At 53.1% G+C, this 22,229-nt stretch overlaps 1 protein-coding gene across 1 annotated transcript in view; it reads left to right on the top strand.

Moving 5' to 3' along the window:
- HCN4 (hyperpolarization activated cyclic nucleotide gated potassium channel 4) overlaps window positions 1–22,229 on the top strand; it is a 106,337-nt gene that overhangs the window by 43,927 nt on the left and 40,181 nt on the right. The window contains exon 3 of the mRNA XM_064722202.1: window positions 20,047–20,208. Within this exon, the coding sequence (XP_064578272.1) occupies window positions 20,047–20,208 (162 nt within the window). The remainder of the gene's footprint in view (window positions 1–20,046; window positions 20,209–22,229) is intronic.

Here is a 22,229-nt window from a genome sequence, read left to right as displayed (position 1 = left end):
TCCAACAAGCAGCAGCCCTGCTTCCTTGTAAACACAGGAGAAAACTGTGAGGATAATGTCCCTTAAAGGAGCTGACAGGCCTGCTTTTCCTCAAGTCCCTGGGGAGGCTGGAGAGCAGTTAAGACGCAGCAGCTGTGTTTGTTTTTTCTTCATTTATATATTTTTTTCACCCAGCAAAGTGCTGGGTGTTAATTCCTCTTGATTTGCTCAGTGCAGCCCAGTTTGGAGAGGCTGTCCCTGCAATAGGGCTGATTAGCCTCCTCCTCTCCAGTGTGCATCACCCAAACAGCCACTAATCACACTTTATCCCAACTGTGTGCCTCTTGCTGAGGCTGCAGGGAATTAGGCTGGAATTGTGCAGTTAATTACACAAACTTGGGGGAGCCAAAGTCCAGAGGCTTCTGTCAGGCCCTGTGCCCAGCTGCAGGGGATGTTCCTCTGTGGTTTGGAGTAAATTAGGGCACTGCTGAGCTCTGGGTGTCCCTGTGTCCCTGCCGTGTGCTGGAGCATCCATGGGAGGTGCAAAGTGGAGGCAGCACCTTCCTCTGCTTCCCATCTACTCTTGAATGCACAGGAAGGATGACAAGGGCTGTCCTTTGGGGAGAGGAGAAAAATCCATGATCCAGGGTGATCATTGCTTCTCCCCAAAGTGTTCCTTCCCACAGGAATGGGGGTGAGCCTTGTCCCTCTGCACTCTGAGCTCCCTGCCCAGATCTGTTCCCTGCCAACAGTCACAGACATCCCACCAGGAGCCTCTTCAGCTGATAAATCACCTCATGCTGGTGGGAAGGACAGATAAGAATTTCCACTTCAGCTCTCTTCCCTCCAGACTTGAAAGGCACGTTGGTATTTTGTGTTGGGCATCAGGCAGCCCCAGTGCAGCTCTGGAATGGGAAAGGGAAGCAGAAGGGGAGGGCAGCAGGATGGAGGGGTTTCTGTGAAAGGAGGCAGGAGGAGGGAGAGCTCTGGCATCCCCTGTCTGTCCTGGCATGGGATTGTTTGCTCTTTAGGGGCTGTTGTCAGACATTCCAAGCAGCAATATTTGTCATGTCTTTTGGGCTGTCCATGCAGCAGCTCACCCCATGGTGTGGTGGGAAGAGTGCAGCTCCACTGCAGGGAATTGGGGGGTCCTCCCTGGATCTCCTCTCATGTCCCATGGCAGGGACATTGCTGGACATGAGGTACAAGCACACAGGGATGATGCTTCTCATAGACAGGATTTTTGCCCCTCTCCTTTTCATCTTCAAGGTCATTTGAGCAGCTGGCAGGGAAGGAAGAGCACAGCCCGCTTTGGGAAGATGGAAAAAACCTTTCAATTCCATCCTGGCTGGGTGGGAGTGCTGGGAATGCAGGCAGTGAGCTGTGGAGCCAGGCTGGAATATGTTCCTCTGGCCTTTAGCCTCTCCCTCCTCCCCTCCCTGAGCCACAGCACGCAGCAAACTCCTCCAGGAGCCTTTGGAAGGAGCCTTATCTCAGAGCACTGCCCCCTTATCTGCAGCCTTCAGCCTGGCCTGCTGCACCAAGTGCTGGCTGGGGACCTGCAGCTGCTGGCAGCAGCTCCCATCTGCTGCTGGGAGTGGGAGCTGCCTGGACCCTGCCCCAGCTCCTGTGCAGCTGCACAGCCAGCCCAGGGATCCCTGCTGCTCTTGGAGCATCCCCAGCACTGCAGAAATCCGGGCTGATCTCCGTCCCTCTGGGTGCCAGTGGCATCTCAGAGCAGGGACCTCACACAGGTGGCACCCCCTGCCCAGCTCCTGCTCCTGGTGCCAGCACAGCCCGGCCTCCAGCAGCTCCCCAGGCTGGCAGCACTGGAGGGCTCTGCCCTCTCTTGCCTGAGGAGTGGCTCCCCAGGATGTGCTGCTGCTGCAGCCTTCCCTCCCCACCTCTGCAGGCTCTGAGGCACAGGGCAGGGCTGCAGGGCCCAGCAGTTGACCCTGATCAGCTAATGGGGGATTGGGAGAGGAGCTGGAGCCACAATCAGCGAGGCAGTGCCTGTTCTGATTAGCCAGCAATTTTTCTGGTCATTTGGAGAACAAAATTTGCCTGCCTGTGCTCCCTCGTGCTCCCTCCTTCCCTGGGGAGGTGTGAGCTGTTGGGTACCCCCCCAGAGCTCCCTCTGCTGCTTGGGAACTGGAGAGAAGCTGTTTCCACAGTGGTTGAAGGGGAAAGCCCAAGCTCAAAGGGCTGGGGAATATTTTACCCCAGCCAAGGCATTTCCTCAGCAGGAGGACTGGACAGCAGCATCTACACGGGGGCTTCTCCTGCTGCCATCAGCTCTGTCTGCAGCTGCTGCAGAGCTCCCTGTGCCTCCCAGCCAACAGCCAGCCCCTTGCCCAGGCTGCTGCCTCTGTGCTCTGTGGAGCCAGGAGGGTGGGAAGGCTGCACCCCTGTGCCAGCTTCATTGACAGCTGGCACGGAGCAGGGGATGTGCTGATGGATGGGAGGCAGCTGCCAGCTTCAGATGCCAGCCCTGGCAGCACAGAAGTGACAGGACCCGGGGCCAGGAACGAGTGGGGAGGAGCCTGGCACAGCCCCATGAGGGTGGGTGGTGCCTGACTCAGGTGGAGCCCTGGGAATGGGGCAGCCCAGGTGGGGTCACCACCTGCGAGGTGACCCTGCAAGGACAGCAGTGTCCCTGTCCTGGAGCCTCCTGGGAGTGGGACAGCAGAGCTGTGCCCTCCCCTGGGCCCTGCTGGCTGCACTGGGAGCTGGGCCAGGTTCAGCTCCCACAGCAGGGACATGGCCACACTCCCTGGGATGGCCAGGAGAGATCCTGCTGAGAGCAGGACAGCCTGCCCATGGGGGGTGTGGGGCTGGCCCCTCACACAGCCCTGCTGGCCTCCCCTGGGGACTTTGCCAGGCTTGCCAGGTCACCTTGGCTGCACTGAGTGACAGCCAGGACATGCTGGCTTAGGCACAGGTGCAGGCACAGCTGCCACAGGAGCCTCCTGTGCTCCTCATCAGCCCTGATCCCCAGTGCCCCAAGTGTGTGCTCCTCCTTTTCCTTTAGCAGGGTGATGCTGCTTGTCATGGAATCATGGAATTCCAGGCTGGTTTGGGACCTAAAGCTCATCTCATTCCACCTCCTGCCATGGGCAGGGACATCCTCCATTATCCAGCTGCTCCAAGCCCTGTCCAGCCTGGCCTTGGGCACTGCCAGGGATGGAACAAAGACCCTTCCAGTCAGTGTTTTCCTCCTTGAGGTTCAGTTTAGGGTTTTCTCTGATTGCATCCTAATCCATTCTGCTCCAGCCCTTCACCTCATCCCTCATGTTCCTCAACACTTCCCTCCTCACCTCCCTTTCATCATCCAGCAGATCTGAAGAAGAGAAAATCACCACATTCTTTGTCTTGTCAAAGTCCACGATATCCTCCACGGTATCTGGAGCACAGCTGGAGTCCATAATGAAATCCTGATGTTCAGATCATCTCTTGTCTCTGTGCTAGGGAGCTCCAAAGCTCAGCTTCAAACACCAATCACTCATTAAACATCTGAGCACCACTCCAGTCCTTCCAGAGCCTGAGGTTCCTGGTGCTTTAGGGAGATCCAGACTGATAACTGGGATATCAGACCTCTGTTCCTGACTCCATTTTCAGTCTTCCCTCTGGGGCTGTGCAATTTCATCCCTCAGATTATTTTGTTTGCTGCCCTTGGGAGTGCCCACACCCATCTGTGTGCTTCTGAGCAAATTCCCTGCAGGAAGTCTCCAGGTCTGGGTGGTCATGAAGAGAAACTTCACTGAATTCCCAGGTCTGACTACCATGGACACTAAACTCTGGAGATGATGGTGCTGTGGATCCAGGTTTAGTGGAAGGACACAAACTCTTACATTCTGTGAGGTTTCAAGGCTATGGGACACAGCCTTGATCTCAGGGTTCTGAGCCCTAAACTGTCAGGGCAGACTCACACCTGGGGTCTCCCATCCAGGCTTGGAAATCTGAAGAGGTCAAGTTCAGTGCCCTGCATTTGCCTCATCCCATGCTCAGTTTACCCTTGGGTTTTGATGTTCAGAGCCTTCACAGGCTGCTGAGAAACCCTGAAGTTCTGGCTTTTGGAGGAGGCCAACTTACTTTGGCAGAACTCTTCATGTGCAGCTTAATGCTGGTTCCATTTGTGGAGGGGAGAGCACCATAAGTACAAAGAAAGAACTTGTGGTGTCATTTAAACAGGAAATCCCTGAGTGCCAAAGCTTTCCCTTAATGCTACCTAAGAGGTGTCCCTGCTTCCCTTGCCTGATCCCACAGGGTGCAGCTGCTCCCATTTCTTGCCCTGCCAAAGCTTTCTGGGGTCAGGGATCCACCTTCATTCATAACCATCTGACACTGAATTATATCCCACCTTGGGTTGAGAGGCTCTTGGAGAAGACACCCATTATGGGAATGCAAAGCACTGGAGCTCTGCACTGGTGCCTTCTCCTTCCCTCTTCCAGCAGGCACAGATCCAGCCCTGCTGCAGTTTGACCACTCCAGTAGGATTTTTTAGGGGGAGAAAAGGCAGTGTCAGCTTTCCTCAATTCCTGCTGTGGGTCTGAACCTCTCCTGGAGTCCAGCTTGTGTGGGATTTGCAGTGTGTCAGTACAATCCCAGACATGGAGCAGCCCACAGCCTTCATGAAATGATGGAATCACAGAACATCAGGTTGGACAGGGTCTTAAAGATCCTCCAGTTCCATTTCTTTGCCATGTGCAGGACACCTGCACTTCCCCAGAGCATGGGCTGGGTGTTGTGCTTAGCACAGCTCTGGAGAGCTCAGCACTGGGGTCACCAGCAGTGATTCCCTGGGACCCTGAGCCCTTCCAAATCCACTGCTGCTGTTGCTGTGACCCTGAGACCTCCAAAATCCACTGCTGTGAGCCAGTGCTGCAGCCAGCAGTGATTCCCTGGGACCCTGAGCCCTCCCAAATCCACTGCTGCAGCCAGGAGTGATTCCCTGAGCCCTCCCAAATGCACTGGGGTGCTGCTGTGAGCCTGGGACCCTGAGCCCTCCCAAATGCACTGCTGGTTTCAGCCAGTGCTGCAGCCCTGGGACCCTGAGCCCTCCCAAATGCACTGCTGGTTTCAGCCAGTGCTGCAGCCCTGGGACCCTGAGCCCTCCCAAATGCACTGCTGGTTTCAGCCAGTGCTGCAGGCAGTGCCAGGGTGGAGCAGGGAGTTCTCCACACCCCCAGGGCTCAGTGCAGCCCTTCCCTGTGTGCCAGGGCAGGTGCAGGCAGTGCCAGGGGGGAGCAGGGAGTTCTCCACACCCCCAGGGCTCAGTGCAGCCCTTCCCTGTGTGCCAGGGCAGGTGCAGGCAGTGCCAGGGGGGAGCAGAGAGTTCTCCACACCCCCAGGGCTCAGTGCAGCCCTTCCCTGCATCCCAGGGTGGGTGCAGCAGTGCCAGGGGGGAGCAGGGAGTTCTCCACACCCCCAGGGCTCAGTGCAGCCCTTCCCTGTGTGCCAGGGCAGGTGCAGGCAGTGCCAGGGTGGAGCAGGGAGTTCTCCACACCCCCAGGGCTCAGTGCAGCCCTTCCCTGTGTGCCAGGGCAGGTGCAGCCCCGTGGGCACAGCCTGGAGACACAGCCAGCGTGGCTCTGCAAGGCCCAGAGCTGGAACCCCCCAGAATGTCTGTGAATGACCCCCAGAGGCGCTGAGGGGGAGGCTGGGCTGTGGCAGCTGCTGGGGGCTGTAAGGAGTGAGCAGTGCTGCCATCCTTGGGCACCTCATCCCCTCTGGACATTTCTCAGTACTGCTACCATCATTTTTGCTTTTTTCTGATGGGGGCAGATTTTCCTGCTGCTGGCCTGGGGGTTCTCAGCAATGAGGTGTCATTAAATCAGCTTGGATTGGAGAATGGTCCCCAGACCATGCAGGGCAAGGCAGGTGCACTGAGCAGGTTTTGAATTCCCCCAGGACTGAGTTTCCTTCAACTGAACAAGAACCAAGCAGAGTAAACACAAGTGAGTACACAAAGCAGCTCCATTTGTGTTCTGTAGTGAAGCTTTTCCATAGAAGCTGATTCTCTAAAACTTCTTCCCTTCTGCTCCTCTGCTGGAGAGGATGAAAAGAGAACAGGGATTGAGGGAGCACAGGGTGGAGACAGGCACTAAAAATAATATAAATGGCCATTGTAGGTTACCTGAGTCTAAAAATATTCCAGTTTTAGTTACTTGGGCTGCTTCTACACCAGAGACTAAAGTGAATTCAGAGAAATCTGATGAGAGCAACCTGGAGGAAAAGAAAAGCTTGGCATTCTTTCCTTTAAAGGGAAGAGATAAAAAGAAAACCCTGCAAAGTAATAAGTCAGCTAGAAAAAGATGAGTTCTGTATTAATTTTTCCTGCCATATTCAGCAAAGATAGGGGCAGCCAATGAAATTGAAAAGGCAGCAAATTCCAAAAGCACTCCAGGAAATGCTCCTTGAGACAGCAGCTACTGAGCCATGGGAGCCCCTTCCACAGGGAACCCCTTCCAAGGGCTCCACTTTGGGGGTTCCTGAGCTCCTCACACAGGGAACCCTCCAAGGGCACTTTGGGGGTTCCTGGGACCTCCTTCCAGTGGCACTTTGGGGGTTCCTGAGCTCCTCCTGCAGGGAACCCCTTCCAAGGGCTCCACTTTGGGGTTCCTGGGAGCTCCTTCCATGGGGAACCCCTTCCAAGGGCACGTTGGGGGTTCCTGCAAGGTCCTCCTACAGGGAGCCCCTTCTAAGGGCTCCACTTTGGGGGTTCCTGAGAGCCCCTTCACAGGGAACCCTTCCAAGGGTTCCATTTTGGGGGTTCCTGGGAGCTCCTTCCAAGGGCACTTTGGGGGTTCCTGAGCTCCTCCTATGGGGAGCCCCTTCCAAGGGCTCCACTTTGGGGGTTCCTGGGAGCCCCTTCCACAGGGAACCCCTTCCAAGGGCTCCACTTTGGGGGTTCCTGAGAGCTCCTTCCATTGGGAACCCCTTCCAAGGGCTCCACTTTGGGGGTTCCTGGGAGCTCCTTCCACAGGGAACCCTTCCAAGGGCTCCATTTTGGGGGTTCCTGGGAGCTCCTTCCAAGGGCACTTTGGGGGTTCCTGAGCTCCTCCTATGGGGAGCCCCTTCCAAGGGCTCCACTTTGGGGGTTCCTGAGCTCCTCCCACAGACACAGGGATGGTTGATAACCCCTGAATTTTCCTGCCCCTCCAAGGCCCTGCCCAGCTGCTGTGGCTGTTTCTGGGGTTGCTGGGATCCTGGTGTCTCAGAGAGCTCTGCAGATCTCCTCCTTCTCCCTGGCTGTGGCTCCTGGGACTCCTGCCCTGAGAGCTGTCATCAGCTGCATTTCCTGTTGGATTTCTAATTAAAATGGCAGCCTTTGGGGACTCTCTTCCTGCCCAGCATGTATTAATGCATGTTAGAATATTTTAGGTAGAGTTTAAATACTGCTTTTCAATGTCTTTGTTCTGCCTGAGTATATTTTTATATAATCTATGAAATCTGTGTACAACCACAGCAGGAATTAATCCCTCATACTTTCACAAATATCATCTAGGCTGCTTCTTAGTTAAAACCAGTTTTCCCTGCCCTAGATTCTTCAAGGAAATCAAGAATTCACCCAGCACTTCCCCCTTTTCTCTTGTGCTGGCATTGGAGCAGCCTTGGGTGTGCATCCCAAGGTGATGGGAGCTGCAGCTCCTCAGGATTCACCTCCCCAGTGCTGTTCCCGTGGGATTTGTCCCCTCTCAGGTGCAGCAGGAAAAGGTGACATTGCTGCTGTTGTCCCAGCAGAGTGGGAGGACCTTTGTGTCCCTGTCACTTGTCCTGGGCTGCCTGGGACATGTGACACTGCATTAAAATACATTTGTGTCACTCTGGGCAGGGACATTGTCACTGCTGAGTCCCCCAGAGATGATCCAGTCCTTGCTGGGTGCTCTCACTCTGGTCTCAGGAAAAACCCAGCAGTGACAAACAAACCTGTGGGGTTTGTGCTCTGTGCCCACAGCCTGGCACTGCTCTGCCCGGTCCCCCAGGGATTGGAGCAGCCAAGGATTCTGTCCCTGGGCTGGGAGGTGCCCCAGTCCTTCCTGACAGGTGACAGACAGACACCCCAGTCCCCTCTTCTGCCCTCTCTGAAATGCAGGAGGAGCAAAGAGAGCCCAGAGTGGATCCCAGCCAGGCCCTGGGGCTGAGCATCCTCTGCTCCCCTGTGTGGGACTCAGAAAACCAGAAACTTCCACAGACACTGAAGGGTTTGATTTGCAGCCTTGGGACAAGCTTGGGTTGATGTAAATATACAATACACAGACATTAAACAGAAAAATCATAAACTTATGTTTCTATAGTTGTAAGAAAATGCTTTAAATAAGTGAGAAACTGCATTGATAAATGGTGAAGGGTTTCTAGTGTAGGGGTGGGGTTGTATGGAATAAGCTGAGAGTTTAGAAGTTATAACAGAGGCATTTGTGTGCATGTGAGACAGAAACTTATTGGGTAAAAGTATCCACAGTGCAGCAGAAGGGAGTAAAGGTGACAGGTTAGAAAAGCAAAATAAACCTTGTGGCATCTGTTCATTGGGTTAGAAAGTTCTGCATTGCCTTGTAACAAAGAAACTTTCACAGAATTCACAGAATCACCAGGCTGGAAAAGACCTTCAAGATCATCAATCCAGCCCAGCCCCAACACCTCACCTAGACCCTGGCACCCAGTGCCACACCCAGGCTGTGTTAAACACACCCAGGGATGGGGACTGCACCACCTCCCTGGGCAGCCATTCCAGAACTTTACACCTTTCTGTAAAACACTTTTTCCTGCTATCCAGCCTATATTTCCCTTGGTGCAGCTCGAGGCTGTGTGCTCTGGTTGTGTCAGTTCCTGGAGAAAGAGCCCAGCCCCAGCTGAGCACAGGCACCTTTCAGGAGCTGTGAGAGTGATGGGGGCAGCCCTGAGTCTCCTTTGCTCCAGGCTGAGCACCCCCAGCTCTCTCAGGGGTTCCCCACAGGGTTTGTGTTCCCTCTCCAGCCTCTGGATGTGCTCAATGTCCCAATGTCCTTCCCAAACTGAGGGGCCAGGGCTGGGCACAGCACTCAAGCTGAGCACAGGGGAACAGTGACCCCCCTGCTCCTGCTGGCCTCTCCATTCCTCATCCAGGATGCTGTGACTTTGCTTGTGACACCTTTCAGCTGTGGCCAGCTGCTTGCACCTCTAAAATCTCACAGCCTCTCAGACTGATGTTTATCTGAGCAAAAAATCCTTCTTAGCCCAAAATAGTCCCATCCCTTCATTATTAGTGGGGATAATGATACCCTGAGTGTGCCCACACTCTGCCCCGTGCCACAGGAAACATTCCCAGCTCCAGGCCTGCCAGGAGCTTCCTCCCTGGACATTACAGCCCCTGGCAGCCCCCAGGAGCCCAGGCTGGAAGTTGTGCCTGGTTGCTGTGGCTGTAATGGAATTAAAGCTCAGGATTGAGTTAGGTGGGAGCGCTCAGCGTCCCTGAGGAGAACAGAGCATCCTGGCAGGCTGGGCCAGGCTGGAGCAGCCCCAGGTGCTGCTTTGGGACAGTAAAAAGTCAAATATAACCCAAAGGCTGTGCCAGGGCCTCACCTGCCCACACTGCCCCTGCTGTGCCCAGCACAGAGACCCTTTCACTCCTTTTAGGGAGTGCATTTTTGGCTCTCTTCTTCCCCTGTGCTCCTACAGACCCCCAAACTGGGTTAGCAGAGGGGTAACAAGTGTGTGTTGTGCTGTCTTGTTTGAAATGCATCAAAGAAATAATGTTAATTGATCAAGAGCAAACTGCAGGAGTTCTGTGGTTCTTCAGCAAGTTTGCAGTTCCAGGACAGAACCTAGTGAGTTCATATTCAATCTCAGCTGTTAATCACATGGATCCCTAGGGATCAAGCTTGGATTTTGAAAAATCTGTTCTGAATTTTAAAGAAAAAATTCAGGTGGGACTGAAAGGAATAAGACAACAAAGGTTGCTGGTGATTTCTTTCTCAAATGGGGAATGAGAGCTGTTCTACGAGCAGTCAGAATTTTGAGAAGACAATTCTCTGTCTCATTGAGGAGTCTGTTCTCTTGGTGTGACTGTGTTTCTGCCATGTCCTGGTGCTGTGTTTATGGATACAAACAGTGCCTGGCTCCCAGGTCAGGCTCTGGCATGGGGACAGGGAGGCACCTGTGGCACACCAGACATTCCCTGAATCCGCTCTCAGATGCTGCAGAGGGAGCATCAGATGAGCTCCAGGACAACAGATCTAAAACAAGTGAAGGGATTTCATTTACTGGTGTTTAACTTCCACCTCCTGACCAGGGACCTTCAGGCTGTGCCAAAGCTGTCACTGTGGAACTCAAACAGCTTCCAAAGAGCCATGGCATGGAAGGAAAGGGTTGGGATCCCTTCCTTAGCACAGCTTCCCAATGTCCTGTGGGAACAGGTCCAGGGCAAGGCTGGCACTGCCCTGGGCACTGCCACAGCCTGAGCAGGGGGCAAGGCTGGCATTGCCCTGGGTGCTGGCACAGGCTGAGCAGGGGACAAGGCTGGCAGTGGGCTGGCACAGGCTGAGCAGTGCTGGCAGTGGGCTGGCACAGCCTGAGCAGTGCTGGCAGTGGGCTGGCACAGGCTGAGCCATGTTGGCAGTGGGCTGGCACAGCCTGAGCAGTGTTGGCAGTGGGCTGGCACAGGCTGAGCAGTGCTGGCAGTGGGCTGGCACAGGCTGAGCAGGGGACAAGGCTGGCAGTGGGCTGGCACAGCCTGAGCAGTGCTGGCACAGGCTGGCACAGCCTGAGCAGTGTTGGCAGTGGGCTGGCACAGCCTGAGCAGTGCTGGCACAGGCTGGCACAGCCTGAGCAGTGTTGGCAGTGGGCTGGCACAGCCTGAGCAGTGGACAAGGCTGGCAGTGGGCTGGCACGGGCTGGGCAGTGCTGGCAGTGGGCTGGCACAGCCTGAGCAGTGCTGGCAGTGGGCTGGCACAGCCTGAGCAGTGCTGGCACAGGCTGGCACAGCCTGAGCAGTGTTGGCAGTGGGCTGGCACAGCCTGAGCAGTGCTGGCAGTGGGCTGGCACAGCCTGAGCAGTGCTGGCAGTGGGCTGGCACAGGCTGAGCAGTGTTGGCAGTGGGCTGGCACAGCCTGAGCAGTGCTGGCAGTGGGCTGGCACAGCCTGAGCAGTGCCGGCAGTGGGCTGGCACAGCCTGAGCAGTGCTGGCAGTGGGCTGGCACAGCCTGAGCAGTGCTGGCAGTGGGCTGGCACAGCCTGAGCAGTGTTGGCAGTGGGCTGGCACAGCCTGAGCAGTGCTGGCAGTGGGCTGGCACAGCCTGAGCAGTGCTGGCAGCACTGTTTGCTCTGTGCTGCTCGTGCCAGCTGCCTGCAGACTGGGCCTGGCAGCTCAGTGCATCCCAGGCTGATTTCCCACTCAGGCCAGGCAGGTTTGCTCAGACCACAAGTGAGCCCTCCTGGCAGAGGCTGCAGCCTCACCTGCAGCTCCTGGCTCAGGCATCCATCACCCCCGTGCTGCTGTTCCAGGGGCAGTCCCTGGCACCACCCTGCACCTCTCAGTGCCCCTCTGGAGCCATTTCCAGGCCCGCAGGCCCCAGTTTCCTGTTTGCCCAGTTTTGTGTACTCTGTCCCTTTCTCAGGGATTTCAGCCTCCTTTCCCCTCAGCATCCCAGATATTCCTTTCCCTGGGCACATCTATGTATAGCTCCTGAGCAAGGCAGACCTTTTGTCTGGTGACTGTGGTCATTCTTAAACGTCCAAAAAAGCCCATGACCTATTTCCAGCAGTGATTCATTGCAAGCCTCTCAGAAGGACTACAATTCCCAAAGATGCAGATAAGAGCCCTGAGAGATTAGAGCCAGCCTCAGCAGGTAAGAGATCTAATTCCCCTTGAGAACCAGACACCCAACCTATTTACAGCTCTGGGGGCTTGTTTTCCTTCCCTTTTCCAAAGGATCCTGTGGAAAACCTGAGCTGGGGGCGTGTGGGAACATAAACCCCATGGAAAAGCAAAGCAGAGCTTCCTCCAAAGCCACAGAGCTGCTGGAAAAAGCCCTGGCCCCAATCCTTGTGTTGCTGTTCCTGGAGGTGACAGTGTCACCATCCTTCCTCCCTGGAGCTGCTGCTGCTGCTGTCTCACACCCAGGGCAGTCTCACACTCAACTCAACCCCAAATGTTTTTTTCCTGGAGGTTGTGAGGGAACTGTGCAGGAAACACAGTCGTTTGAGTTGTGCTAGAAAATATTTTTAAAAGTCTGTGTCACGTTGCCGTGGTGACAAAAGTTCTTAAAATGATGAAGATTAAAGTCTAGGCTGGGAATGGTGGCATGGGGAGAGGAAGGGGGGCTGCTGTCATGACAACCTCAACTCTGAGAGTGCAAGAGGCAAAACACACGGTGGTGGCAGGATCTTTGGGGTTTATATATATCCATAAACATCTGCCAGCTACGCCAGCCTTCTCAGTGCTAATTAGTCCTGCTATTTCACCTTTCTCTGCTGTAAATGTTTTCCAGTAGACACAAATCTCAGAGGGAGAAGGCAAGAAAATGCCTTTTTTCCCTGTTTCCCTTTGCTTTCTGTTCTCTATCTCTGTTTCCTGAACTTCTGCCTGGGGAAGAACTTCCAGTGACCAGGAGCAGCTACATGGGAAGAGTTAAATCACCTGAGGAGGAGGAGGAGGAGGCTTGGTGGTCCCTTACAGAGTTTTCCAGCCTCGGGCTGGGGCAGGAGCACTGGCACACACTGAGACACCTCTTTGGGCCATCCCACAGCCCAGGAGCAGCAGATCAGAGCTGCCAGCCCGAGGTTTGGCTGAAAACTTTGCCCTCAGAGGATTTTCCCTGCTCCGTGCCCTGCTGGTCCCTGTGGGATAGCTGAGCTCAGGGAGATTGGGAATAGAGCAGCTGAGTGTCAGCACAGCCCCCGAAACCTGCAGAGGAAAAACTGCCAGGGCAGCACAAAGGATCGGTGGATTTGGAGTGTAAAATGTGCTTGGCTATCTCTGCTCACACCTGGGCCCCGCAGCGCTCCCCTCCCGCGGCCGCTGCGGGCACAGCGCGGCCCCGCCCGGTGAGTGACGGCAGCACCAGCGGCGCTGCTGACACTGCTCGTGTCACCCGCTGCAAAGCAAGCAGAAAAGCAGAATCAACCCCAAACTCTTGCCTTCATCTAAAACTTGATCTTCTGCCTCTGGCTGGCTGCTGGCGCAGCAGAACGCGGGTGAGCACAGCCCCAGCCCGTGCTGGAGTGTGCACACAGCCTGCAGATGTTGCTGTGCTCCACAGCCCTGCCCTGCTCAGCCCATCTGCTGCTGCCAAACCTGGCCCAAACCAGCTGCATCCCGGCTCCCTCCTTGTCCCAGGCACTCTGTGATGGGCACAGCCCAGAGCTGTCTGTGAGAAACACATTCACTCTCCTGTGAACACTGAAAAAGTTTAATAAAGGACAGTAGGAGACGAGGAGCACAGAGCAAAGGTTGTTGTGGCATCAGCCAAGAGCCCCCTGTTATCTTTGGGGCATGTCCTGGTTTAGGGCAAATTTAACCCTAACCCCTTAAATACCTTTAATTACATCAGCCCTTTGCATATTCACAGACCCTTGTGCTCAGTAAACTTTTCCCCAAACTGGTTTACATGTTCTGAGGATTGTTTAGCACATCTCTGCCTTGGATCTGCTCTTTCAGAGCCTGTGCATTCCTGGGTTGTGGTTTTAGTTCCTTTTTATCCCCTCCAGTCCTGGGCCCTGGCCCACACTGCCTGCAGAGGGTGAGTGCTGCTGGCTGGCACATCTGTCCAGCTGTGCTCACCCTGTGTGGCACATCTGCCCAGCTGTGCTCACCCTGTGTGGCACATCTGTCCAGCTGTGCTCACCCTGTGTTCACTGGGTGTTGTCCCATCCCAGCAGGCACTGTGACACAGCACACTGATATCAGGTTTAATGAACAGAAATAAAATCCATATCTTTGTAACAAACTTACTTTAACACCGCACATCTAAAATCCATTAATATTTGCAAAAAGGCAATATTATAATTTGTATTTATAACATGTCTGACCCTGACTGCTGCTCCTTCCAAAGGGATCCTTCCTGCTTTCTGAGGTGTCATTAAACCCAACTTTGTTCCTTTAGGGGATTCTTTTCTTCCCCAGCTCAGCCTGTTGCCAGCAACAATCGCCTTAGAAATTTGGAGTTTTTATCTTTGTATAATTTAGTGGCTAGAACAGCATTTTGTCTGTTCTTCCAAAGAAAAAAATATGTGTAAAAATGTGTCCATTCTTCCTAAAGACCAAAACCTGAGGAGTTGCTCAGGACAGGAAACCTCCTGGAGTCAAATTTGATTATATTTTGATGCAGCTTAAGAATGACATCACTGGGAGAAGAAATAGGAAGTTGGGGAGGGTGAGGAAGGAGCAAGGAGCAGGGGATGAGGCATTTCCCACAGCAGCATCAGGAGAGGGGAACGAGCAGCTGAGATGTTGCTGTGTGTGCCAGCAGGGTGGGTTCATTCCACAGGTGCAATTCCTGGGGGAGCTGCCCTTTCCCTGCCAGCCTGATTGCTGTGTGTGCCCAGAGTGGCTCAGGGTTGGATCTGTGTGCCCCAGGTGTGCCCAGGGCTGCTCTGTGTGCCCCAGGTATGCTCAGGGTTGGATCTGTGTGCCCCGGGTGTGCCCAGGGCTGCTCTGTGTGCCCTGGATGTGCCCAGTGCTGGCTCTGTGTGTCCTGGGTATGCTCAGGGTTGGATCTGTGTGCCCTGGATGTGCCCAGTGCTGGATCTGTGTGCCCTGGATGTGCTCAGGGCTGGATCTGTGTGCCCTGGCCATGCTCAGGGATGGATCTGTGTGTCCTGGGGGTGCCCTGGCTCTGTGTGCCCCAGGTGTGCTAAGGGTTGGATCTGTGTGGCCTGGTTGTGCCCAGGGCTGCTCCGTGTGCCCCAGGTGTGCCCTGGCTCTGTGTGCCCTGGCTGCATTCCCCAGGGCTCCCATGCTCAGTGCTCTGGGTGTGCCCAGGCTCTTTGCCCCCCTGGGCAAGCCCACCCTGCCAGTTCTGTGTTTTTTGTCCCTCCCTTGCTGCAGCTTCCCAGGCTGGGTCTGCTCCTCAGGGCCCCCAAAGCCTTCCCCTCTTGCATGAGTTGTGTCAGTCAGGGCTCACCCTGGCTGTGCAGGAGGTGACATTTGCCACAAGAACTGGCACTGATCCCCGAACCACAGCTTTATCAGTGAGCTGCCTTCAGTTTGCACAGTGGCTGGGATGAGCTCCTTGTCCAGGCTGGCTTTGGGACTAAACAGGATGAGTGGTTTGGGTGATCCAGAGCCACAGCAGCTGCTGCAGGGCCTCAGCACAGGCACCCTCAGTAATCTGGCTAAACTGGATTTTAGGCTCAGCAAAGCTCTTTGCAGCACCCACCTATCCCCAGTCTATGGGAGATTAACACTGAGGTTTGAAAAGGCAGCTAATGCCTCTGTGAGGAAAGTGGATCTTTACCTCTGTTATCTTCAAAAGCCAAGGAGAGAAAGGCAGACTGAAAGACATGTCAACTTTCTTCCCCACAGCCCACAAATACTCCTCTTAAATGTGAGTAAACACGTTTTTCCTCACAGCAGAACAACCTTAACTCTGACCCTGGAGCACTCACAACATCATATGAGTCTGTTTTGATTCTCTTCTGAGATTTGTATTTCCTTCTCAGGTCTGTGGGTTTTTTAAGCCATAAATGAAGAGTAAATTCTTTGCTTCTTTTAAGCTGGAGCAGTGTCACAGCTCCTTGATTATCCCCAGGGGATTTATCACAGTTGTATATTAACCATGGTGTGGGCACAGACACCAGCACTGGCTCGGGACCAGGCAGGGTGTGGAGCTACAGGATTCCTGCCACGTTGGCAGTGCAGCAGTGAAGGGCAACAAGCAATTTCATTGCTTTCCTGTGGAGCAGAATCTGCTCAGGAGCCCCATGGATGGCAGTGAGTCCTGCCAGAGCCAGCACTCAGCTCTGCTGGCTCACCCTGCCTCAGCCAGGGTCATGGGGGTGCCTCTGCATCAGGGCCCCCAGAGGCCTGGGAGAGCCCCTTGGCTCCAGGCACAGCAGCTCCAGAGTGGGAGAAGCCAGCAGGGATGTGCAGTCAGATCCCAGCAGGGATGGGCTGTGAGATCCCAGCCTGGATGTGCAGATCCCAGTCTGGATGTGCAGATCCCAGCCCAGATGTGCAGTCAGATCCCAGTCTGGATGTGCAGATCCCAGTCTGGATGTACAGATCCCAGCCTGGATGTGCAGTCAGATCCCAGCCTGGATGTGCAGTCAGATCCCAGGCTGGATGTGCAGATCCCAGCCTGGATGTGCAGTCAGATCCCAGCTGGATGTGCAGATCCCAGTCTGGATGTGCAGTCAGATCCCAGGCTGGATGTGCAGATCCCAGTCTGGATGTGCAGTCAGACCTAAGCCCAGATGTGCAGTCAGATCCCAGCCCAGCTGTGCCAGCAGAGCCAGGGACAGGGGCTGTGCCAAGGGTAGGCCCTGGTAGGGTGTGCCTGGAGCAGCTGCTGCCCTGCCCAGCGCTGCCCCAGTGTGTGCCAGCCCCAGAGCCCCAGCCAGCCTGGAGCAGAGGGATGGTGGTGGCCAGGCTGGAGCAGAGGGATGGTGGTGACCAGGCTGGAGCAGAGGGATGGTGGTGGCCAGCCTGGAGCAGAGGGATGGTGGTGGCCCCAGCCTGGAGCAGAGGGATGGAGGTGGCCCCAGCTGGAGCAGAGGGGTGGTGGTGGCCAGCCTGGAGCAGAGGGGTGGTGGTGGCCAGCCTGGAGCAGAGGGATGGTGGTGGCCCCAGCTGGAGCAGAGGGATGGTGGTGGCCAACCTGGAGCAGAGGGATGGTGGTGGCCGTGGTTTGGACAGCACCTGAGCCTTGTGCCAGCACAGAGCAGCAGGCCTAATTAACCACACAGCCTTGATTGGAGGCACTGCCAGAGCCAGGCCCCACTTCTCCAAGGTGTCCTTGATTCCTTCCAGCTCAGGTGCTGAGTTTGGAGGATGCTGCTGCAGCCCAGATGGAGGAGAGCTGCACAGGTACTTGGGGCTGACAGGATTTCAGATTGCTCCTGATAGGATCCCGGTAGCTCGTGCTGTACAAGTGCAGTTTCTGAGATTGAGCTCTTACATAACCTGAAATGACTTTTGGAGGCAAGTTTTGGTCCTCCCACTTTCCCAAGCTGTCCTTTCCACAACAATTGCAAGGTGAACTTTGGCTGGAAGGACAGAACTGATTTTGTAGCAGGGATGCTGAAGCCAGAGCTTGTTTTGGTCTGTCAAAACCCAGGGATATTCTCTATCCAGGAATATCCTTTAAATGGGAATCCCTGCTCTGCTCTTCTCCTGGCTCCCTTTTTCCCAGTGCAAGCAGCAGAAAGTCAGGAAGCCCAGGCAGTGCTGGGGTGGAAGGAGCTGTGATGCTCTGGGACCCAGCCTGGGTTGTGTTACAGCAGGACACAAAGTCCTGAGTGTTCCTGATGGAAACCAGAGAAGTTGCAATCACCACTCGTGTTCCTCTGAGCTCTTCTGGAATGTTCCTGGCCCTGCTCTCCCTGGTGAGCCAAGGAAGTGCTGGAGGGCACTGCAACACCCGGGTCAGAATTCTGTGTGACTCCAGCACCTCTTTGCAGTGGGGGCTTCTCAGTGGCAGGAGTTTGTCCCCAGCCCTTCACAGTTATTCCTGCACCAGGAGTGCTCCTGCTTTTCTCTTGCATGGCAATGCAAATGTATTCCAAGGAGTGGGCAGGAGCTGGGAACTCCTGAGACATTTGGAACTGGAGTTGTCTCACCTGCAGCTCAGACATTTGCAGTTCATAATCATAATTACTTCTGGGAATCCCTGAGCTCCTTCTGAGGTGCCACAGCCCAGATGTGTCACCCTCAAGGATCTGTTCCCATCCAGGGACTCTGGTGTTCCAGTCCAGATCGCAAGGACTGAATCCAGCCTCTCCTCTCTCTGCATGCACCAAATGAAGCCTGACTAGGATGGATCCCCACCCTCCTCTCAGAAGCTCCAAATCCATCACCTGCTCCCTGAGCCATCCATGCCCTCGGGCTCTTCACTGTCTGCTTTTCATCTATCAAAGGAAGGCACGTCCTTCCTCAGTCTGACAGGGCTTCTCCCTGCCCCTGGCTGGAGCTCCCTGGGTTACAGCAGGGCTGGAGCTCTTTGAAAAACACCCGGAGGTGTGAGAGGAAAAGTCATTAGCACAGAAAAACCCTGATGGCACAAAAGATCCTTCTGCAAACTGCTGCTCCAGCTTCATTAAAAGCACAGCCCCGGGCTCTCATTCCAACAGGATGGATTCGCTCTGGGTTATCTAAATGAGAATGATCATTTCTGCAGGGGGAGGAAAACAGAGGAAACCAGGAGGAATTATTCTGTATGAATTATGTGCTCAGCTTTCATACTGACCTATTGAGTCAGCAGTGAGAGCTGGATTTCCTAGAACAGCCTTTCATGCTGCATTTTGGAGATATTCTTCTTTTCAGCCCTGAAAGATCACTCAAATGGCCTTTCTCACACTGGCAGTGTGGCCTCCAGCCTGGATGCAGGGAAATAATGGAGTTAGCAGCAGTTATCCAAACCTTCATCCTTCTGGATTGCAGCATCCTTGTGCTCCCTCCTGGCAAGGGTTGGGCATGTGGGCATCACTGTGGGTGTGTTACCCTGAGGTGGGCATGGAGAGCTGCACAGCTCCAACAGCAGCAATTCCAGCTGGAAAAATGTGATTCCTTGGCTGATAACAAAGGTTTCCTGCTGTTTTAGCTGTTGAGCTGCCTTCCTGTGGGATGAGAGGCTGATCTGTGCTGTGGGCAAACATGGCAGGCACACAGTGCCAGGATTGTCCCTGTTGGAGCAGCCAGGTGTATGGATTTGGGCACACATCACACAGCCTGTCCCCTGTGTCACCAACCACCCTGACACTCATGTCCCTTGTAAGGTAATGCCACCTGAACCCCTTTAGATCAGGGGCTGTGTCACTTCTGACCTGTAAGAAAGTTGTGTTTGCAGCTTTGTTTTCCACATGAAGAACTGACAGAGGAGGAAAACCAGCCCTGTCTGCCATGGTTCTCTTTTCTTTACCCACCTGGGCAGGGTTGTAACAGCAGAACACAAGGAGTACAAGAAAAGAGATGAATCAGATCCTCTTCCAGAAGCCTCTGCTGAGTTGGAGGCCGTTCCTTGTTGCATTTGATTCATGCAGAGACTGCAGCTGACACCCAGCACAAAGGCAGCTGCCACCATGGGTCACTGAGGAACACGTATCCAGCAAGAACAGAAAGCAAAGAAGGGCATTGCAGCTAAAAGATGGAATTACAGAGTTGATTCCTCAGGGGTGGTTGATGGTCCAGAAATATTCGCAACCACCTTGTTTTATAGAAGGAGTTATGGAGCTTTTAACGGTAAATTAGAAGGCAGAGTTGCAGGGCAGGAGGGAGTAATAGGAGCCTCCATGAGCCAGGTCTCATAAGCTCTTAGAGGTTTATTTCTCACCCAAGATAGCTCAGCTACCTTTGGAGGCATAAAATCAGCAGGATGGCTTCTGTTGCAGTGTTGGAAACAAAAATGCTTAATAAAAGACAAAATAATAAACTCTTTACAGAGAAAAACTTATCTAGGTGCAAGAGGTTCTTGCCCCTGGTAAAACACCCCACAAAAACCATTCGTTTGTTTGTTCTCTTTTTCTAGTAAATTGCTCAGGTGGGACTTTTTGGCTCCTGTCCCATTGGCTATGCTTAAGTTTGAGGCGAAGTCCCCCAAGCCTATGAGATGCCTTTTTCACATAATCGAGGAGAGAAACTTCTGAGCTTCTTTCCTTTTTAAGGGGACAGAGGACAGTTTTGTCACTCCGTCAACAGGGGGCACATTCCTATAGGAGGAGTGACTGATGATTTTGTATTTTGGTTTTTCAGCTGGTTCTGCCTGCCTAATTCTGTATTTTGGTCTTTAAGCTGTTTTTCAGGTGGTTCTGCTTGCACACTGTGCCTGAGCTGAGCTGGTGCAGCTTTAGCAGGGTTCTGGAGCCTGGCACTGTGTGCAGTGACGCTGGGGGCTGTTTGGGGGAGCTGCTGTCTCACCTGTCCCTGTGTGCCCACAGATCTTCCACATGACCTACGACCTGGCCAGCGCCGTGGTGAGGATCGTCAATCTGATCGGGATGATGCTGCTGCTGTGCCACTGGGACGGCTGCCTGCAGTTCCTGGTGCCCATGCTGCAGGACTTCCCCGACGACTGCTGGGTGTCCCTCAACCGCATGGTGGTGAGTGCTGGCCAGAGAGCGCCTGGACCTGCTTGTGCTTCCTCCTTTCTTCCCTGTTTTATAATTTCCCCCTGCTTCCACTCTCTTCCCAAAGAGTGAGCCCGATGCCAGGTGTTGTATATTTCATTCCCTTGATCGACTCGTAACAAACAATTAAATATAAAGATATATAAATAACAAAACATATATAGAATTCAAAATATATATAATATATAGTATATATTAAATATTATATATAATATTTTATAGAATATATAATAAAAATAATATACAATATACAATATACAATATATAATATATAACATATAACATATAACATATAACATATAACATATAATATATAATATATAATATATAATATATAATATTTTAGGAATGTAACAATATAGGATATAAAATATAAATAAATTATATAATATATCATATATAGTATATAGTATATAGTATATAATATATAATTCATATATAACACCTAGTATATAATATATCTAGTATATAGTATATAACCTATAATATACAATAGAAATATATCTTTTATATATGTTATTTATATATTATGTATATGTATATATGTGTATATGTATATATGTATATATGTATATATGTATATATGTATATGTATACATATATGTGTATATATATATCTATACATATCTATATATATCTATAGATAACATATATAAAATATATATTTCTATTGTATATTATATATTATAGGTTATATACATTTATATGTAGATATACACATATATACACATATACATATATATACACACATATATATACACATATATATATACATATATATATATATAAATATAAATATATAAAATTAAATACAAATAACCTGCTCAGAGATGGTGGGTGGGGTCTCCCCTCTGGAGCATCCCCCATGCCATCCATGCTCCCCCATCCCCACCTCTCAGCCCTAAACGCAGCCCCTGGCTGACCCCCCTGCGGCACCCACTGCCATCCCCCAGCTTCCCGTTCCTCCTTTCATCCCCCGGGGCTGTCCCAGCGCTTCCCGGGGCTGTGGGCAGGGAGGCAGCTCCTGCAGGGACACAGTGCCGGGGTTTGGGGACAGCTCCTGCAGGGACACAGTGCCGGGGTTTGGGGGCAGATCCTACAAAGACACAGTCCCAGGGTTTGGAGGCAGATCCTGCAGGGACAGTCCCGTGGCTCGGAGCAGGACCGGCCCTGCAGAGCCGCAGAAGGCAGGAGCCAGGCTCCCTCTCCTGGCACGGAGCAGCAAGGAGCAGGCATGGAAACTGCTTCCCGCTGGAACCTGAGTATGTGGGGTCCCAGAGACAGGGCTGGGGCTGATCCATGATTCTCATTGCTGGTCCCTTTGCCCCATACCCCTGGAAGGGTCGCTGTGCCCACCCACCCACCCCGGAGTGAGCCAGGGTCAAGGGATGAGGAGCCAGGCTGCCCAGTGCCATCCCAAGCTGTGCCCTGCTGTTGCTGGGAGGGGTTTGACACCATATGGCAAAGGCAGGGCGAATTCATGGTACCTTTCAACCATCTTGCTGAGAATTCAGGAGCTTTTATTCAAAGGGACAATGTCCAGTTGATTAAAGCAGCAAAAACTGACAAAGCTTAAAAAATTGCCTGTTATTGCAGTTCTTAACCTCCAGATTCCCCCAGCCAATTTCTTCTTGAATAAAGGAAATAATCAAGCACTGGGGCAGAACAGAACAAATGTAAAATGTATCAAAGATGTGCCAGCCTGCCGTGCCTCCCACGTGCAGGGCTGTGGGCACAGGCTGCCCGTGCCTGGAGGAGTGAGCATCCATGGAAAAGTCATCTGTTTGCTGTTTATTTATTCATTTCTCCTCGCTGCAATAATGGTTCTCTTCCTGCTGCTGCCAGACTGCCAGTTCTGGAGCCTGGAACTCTCTGCTTATCTCCAACAACTGTGCAGGAGCTGCCTGGGCTTCCCCATGCTGCCTTTTCTTTATTTATGTGTCAGGAGCAGTCAGAGATTGGGGCCCCATTGTGCTGCTCAGGGCCAGGAGGAC

Source organism: Zonotrichia leucophrys, chromosome 10 (assembly GCF_028769735.1).
Source record: "Zonotrichia leucophrys gambelii isolate GWCS_2022_RI chromosome 10, RI_Zleu_2.0, whole genome shotgun sequence".
Taxonomy (NCBI): domain Eukaryota; kingdom Metazoa; phylum Chordata; class Aves; order Passeriformes; family Passerellidae; genus Zonotrichia; species Zonotrichia leucophrys.
Note: the sequence above shows the minus strand (reverse complement) of the source record. Positions and strands in the feature narration are given on the sequence as shown.